We start from the raw sequence: 5,297 nt of genomic DNA, 5'->3' as shown, positions 1-5,297 counted from the left end.
GACAGAGCACAGGACCAGAGAGAAAGAGAAGACAGAGCACAGGACCAGAGAGAAAGAGAAGACAGAGCACAGGACCAGAGAGAAAGAGAAGACAGAGCGCAGGACCAGAGAGAAAGAGAAAAGACAAGTGACAGGAAATGAGAGCTGAAGAAATGCCCAACTCTCTGAGGTTTGTGAAAGCCATTAACTGAGAGATCCCCTATAAAGTTCAACAAATCCACGCAGGGCAAGTCCAAAGAAAAGCAGAGAAAGGCTCATTGCATCCCAGTGGAAAGAGCATGTCAAGGCACCCTGCAGCCCAACAGGAAGAGCAAGTGGAGGACTGTCTTGAAGAGAAGAGGCAAGCACACCATGATGGACATCTGACGTCTCATCAAGAAGATGCTAATCATCTGATGCTGGAATGAGCATAGTGAATAAAGAAGTCAAGAACTCTATACTATGCTCAGTGAGACTCGTCTGTACAGGAGGGTTGGCTGACAGTGTTCTGATGAGATTCATCTGTACAGAGGGTTGACTGATGGTGTTCTGATGAACTTCATCTGTAAAGGAGGGTCAGACCAATGAAATCTAAGAGGCATCTTGCAAGCAAACTTTTACTTTGAGGAGGCCTACAGTTCTCTATGTTTTAGAGAAATAATTTCTGATTGCAGCTCAGATGCAGGGATCACAGCAATGTGCTGAGAATTTGCACATGCTAATCACCATGTTGTTCTTCTATGAGAACATTTTAAAATTTTGTGAAATAAAAGAAAATATCAACATATTATTGAGATTAAATGTGAATAACATTACAATAATAGCACAAAAAAGAATAAATAGAAATATAAAGCTTTATTTACTGAAAACAATTCAGCCTACTACCCAGCAAAAGATATTTTGAAGAGTTCTGTTTGTAATCCATAAACAACTACTAATATAAAATGATAAATGGGCTGAGAAATAAATCAGAGAATTAAAACCCTTTACAATAGCCACAAGTAATATAAAATATCTTGGAGTAACCCTAACCAAACAGATTTATATGACTAAAAACTTTAAGTCTTTGAAGAAAGAAATTGAAGAAGTATCAGAAAATGGAAAGCTCTCCCATGTTCATGGGTAGATAGGATTAACATAGTAAAAATAGCACTCTTACCAAAATCTATCTACATTGTTTTTAGAACCAGAAAGCATTACACTCACTTTGGAAGATAATGTTGAACTATAAAATTATAAATCACACTTAGCAGTCTGCCTTTCAGTCCCGCTGTTTGGTGTCTGCCTAAAATAAGTTGTAATGTGTCCTCATATTAATGTTAATCACTGTCACCAAGACTCAAATACTCCAAATGTTCAGTAATTTGAGAATCAACAGCAAAGAAACTGTAGTACTTTTGTGTCATAAAATACTGCTTAGGGACATAAGGGCAATAGTACTATACAAGAAATATAATATTCTCATTTTATATTTTATAATAAAATACCCAGACAAAAAGCAAATTATGGGAGAAAAGTGTTTATTTGGTTAACAATTCTAAGTCACAGTTCATCATGAGGGAAGTAAAGTCAGGCATTCACGAACGTAAAGGCAGACTTGCTTGTTATTACCGTGTTATTACACATTGCTGTTATTACCATATTATTACACACACACACACACACACACACACACACACACACACACACTGGGTTTTAGACTGAGGAACTGAGTTCACCCCAAAGAAGTATGGCAGGAACCATGGAGGATGTTGCTTGCTGAAAGGCTCAAAGGCTCATCATGCTCATCTAGATTTGCATTTATATTTTAAAATATTTACTTATGAATGTGTGTGTATGTTTCTGCATGTGTGTATGCCATGTTTGCAGGTGTCTATGATGGTTACAAAGGGACATAAGATTTCCTGTCTGGAGATACAGGCATTTGTGAGCCACCTGCACATAAGTCCTCTGCAAGAGCAGTTTGTGTTCTGAACCACTGAGTCCCTTCTCCAGCCCCTCAGCTAGATTGTCATGGGATTGGTGCCGCCCACAGTGGCTGGGTCCTCCTACATCAATTAACCACCAACACAATCCCCCACAAACATGCCCATGGGACAACCTGATGTATTCTTGAATTGAAGCTGTCTTTTCAAGTGTTTTTAGGCTGTGGCAACTTGACATTTAAGCTCATGAGGACAAACAGTATCCAAGGTATCCACAGTGCAGTATTCTAAGATAAAAAGGCCAGAAATGAAAAGCTCACTCAATGTGTTTGCATGGAACTATAAATGCTGTAGGCCAGACACGAGATCCATGCGTGCCCATGGATCTTCCCCATGCATGGGTAAGAAAACTGACTACACGAAGGGCATAGGAACTTGTTAGGTGATAGGAATGTCTCTGAATTGCTTGTGATGATCCTTACATATAGTCTAACTTTACATGGGAAATGTCAGGATTTTATATGTTAGACTTCAAAATACACTTCAAAAATCTGATGTCAGTTTTGCCTGACTTCTTCCAATTAATGATTCCTATGTAGGTTACTCTTTATCAAGGCATTATACCCCTCAGTGTGTTCCTATTACCACTCCCCGAAGGGGAAGGGCTAAAGAAAGCAACTGAACCTAAGAACCTCCTTTCTCTGCCTGGATGTGTTTATACTAATTCAAAGCCTTTTATAATTAAAAAAATACAAATCTTCTAAGAAATTTAATTAGCTCTGCTTTAATTTAGCTCATGCAGTTACAAACAGATCTTATGACTGGATGGGAATTGTGGTCCACAAGTATAGCTATGTTTTATTTTGGAGGTAAACTATTTCAGTTATAGATTTCTGATCCCATATTTTGCATTTATTGTCAGCATATGTTGACAGGTTTCTAAAGGTATGGTTTGAAGATTTTTAATAGTTAAATCAATTAGCCTCTGGAAATTTAGAAGCTATCATTTAATTTGAATATGTTAATTTATTTACTATGGCTATTTATCTATTCCGTTTATCTTTCAGGCCTGGTTGCAGTATGCTTGAAATCTGGGATGTGGAAGATCCTTCCAATGCAGCTAATCCCCCCCTCTGTAGTGTCCTGCTCAAGAATGCCAAGCCTTACTTCACCACAGTATTTCAGAATAGTATGTACAGAGTCCTGAAGATTAACTGAGAACAAGGCTCTCCATCACTCTGCGCAGAGATGTCAAAACAGAACACTTCCAGCCGTGCAACAATAAAAATCACAAGCTTTCCTAAGAGACACTTTCAAAGAAGATACAATTATTTAAAGTTACTGGTTACTAAGGATAAATTACTTCACTGTTTACGTCAACTGTGAGCCTGCCAAGCTTACCTCATAACTGATTTAAGACATCTCATACCTCATCAACAAACGTTCATTTTAGAGTTTTGAGGAAAGGTGTATGCAAAATAACAACATAATTTAAGAAACCAAGGATAAATAATTCCTTTTCAACCCAGCTAGATACATTGCTTCTAGTTTCCATAGAGCTCATGGATCAGCCCAAACCCTCTGAACCATGAAGACTGCGCAGACTCTGAGAAGCCTGGGGGTTGTGGTAGCCTCAACTCCCACGTGCTCTGCCCTAGCTAGCCCTGGAGAGAGAGTTTTAATAGCTTTTAAGAACCTTTAAAATCATTTCCAGTCCAAGTGTTTCTACACACTTTGGCTTGTAATAGTTTGAATGCTATGAAGATTATTAACTCAACCAGATAAATATTTGCTACTGATTAATTTCCAGACCAAACCCAATAATTATCATCCTGTTGGTAAAATCCTGTTGCTTTCTTTTAATAGCAGGTAAAATGAAAATTATTATGGAACCAAATCAAATTTGGAACTACACGTCAGTATAGAAAATCCAGCTGGGTTTATCAAATGAGGTTTTCAGGGGCTAGACCGTAACAAAGCAATGGCCTTCTCTTCTCGGTGGCCCCTGGCTCGCTGAGTATGGTCTGTGTTTGAAGCCACCATCTTTTGTAATTCATATTTTTAAGTCCTCGTTTATTTTTAGTTTATGATGAAGATGGCATTGTTTTACAAATTTTATCTCCCAATAAAAGCTCTCTGTTATAAATTCTTTGAAAATTGGCAATTACCTTGCAAATACAGTGGGTACACGCAAAGAGAAACCCTCTCTTTCATGATAAGTTTTAAACACACTGAAAGTTTGAATCTGCATGTGCTACAAATTAAGCATCTTGGAGTTTTTATACTTATATTTTCCTTATATTTTTGGCCAGCCATAAGAGATGAGTCAATTTCACTGATTAATTTATTTGCCAATAGGTAAGAAAATATATATAAAGTTACTATAAAAGTTGGAACATATTTTAATGCTGGACACAAAATAGTCAAGAAAGAGTGCTATATTGTGTTGATTTTAACATTTTCAAGTAATTTCTTTTGCTGTGTGGAACAAAGAAGGGAAAAGATTTATTAAAGTAATATTTTAGGACAATGTCATCAGAATTCAGCAAAAATGGTACAAGCTATATTAACCAATAAAATGTTCCGTACACATACTATTTTCCTATGAATTTTGTTATTTTCCTGTGCAATGCTTATTAAATCATTTTAAAGGTCCTCAAAGACTCTCTGTGTTTTCTTTTTTTTTTTTTTGTTCTTCATGAAACATATATTTTGAAATTAAAAGAGCCTGAAATCATAGGTTGTTGGGTGTATTCACTGGGTTTACATCGGCAGTGATCTTTAGCCATTAAAAGTGTTTTGCCTGGTGGCGATGGGCTGTGGTAGAGGAAGTGAGGGAGGTGATATAGTCTGTCCTGGTTCTTTCATACTTGGTCCATCACCAACCATCCATTCCAAAGGATATTGGTGCTTGTTTTATGGTAGATCCTGTGACAACCTTGTTCATATTATCCTGTGAAGTTCCGTTTCTTCAGTAAGAATCAGAACTCACCTAGTTTCAGGGTCAGTGAGCATTAGTTAAATAGTGTTAAAGTGCTTGGTGGTGGTAAGTGCTCAGCTGGTGTCACTTCTTCCTTCCCCAGCCCCCTAAATAGTCATCTCAGTAATAGAAAACTACAGGAGGAGGTAGCTCTGTCTCAGAACTCTACACAGCTCTACATTAATTTGTTGTAGGTAAATAGGAATGTTAGACTTCAACTTATTTTTAATTTTTAAAGTTAATTTAAACAAGCTATTACTTTCTTATCTGCATGTTTTAACACTTATGTTTTGAAGTTTGAAGATTGCACATGAGTGCTATGAGATGGACGGTGGGCAGATTTTCCTCCTGTGCAGAGAGATGTTCTTCCTGTCTATATTCCTGGCCTGTACACTGACCTCAAAATGGCTGAA

The 5,297-nt window shown here is 37.3% G+C and overlaps 1 protein-coding gene across 1 annotated transcript in view; it reads left to right on the top strand.

The window, feature by feature from the left end:
* The window catches only part of Dpy19l2 (dpy-19 like 2), a 129,254-nt gene extending 125,208 nt beyond the window's left edge, over positions 1 to 4,046 (top strand). The window contains exon 22 of the mRNA XM_026779547.1: positions 2,972 to 4,046. Coding sequence (XP_026635348.1) covers positions 2,972 to 3,122 — 151 coding nt within the window. The 3' untranslated portion in view covers positions 3,123 to 4,046. The remainder of the gene's footprint in view (positions 1 to 2,971) is intronic.
* The last annotated feature ends 1,251 nt before the right edge of the window (positions 4,047 to 5,297 follow it).

The sequence above is a fragment of the Microtus ochrogaster genome, chromosome 5 (assembly GCF_000317375.1).
Source record: "Microtus ochrogaster isolate Prairie Vole_2 chromosome 5, MicOch1.0, whole genome shotgun sequence".
NCBI classification, from domain to species: domain Eukaryota; kingdom Metazoa; phylum Chordata; class Mammalia; order Rodentia; family Cricetidae; genus Microtus; species Microtus ochrogaster.
This window is presented reverse-complemented; position numbering and strand designations above follow the sequence as displayed.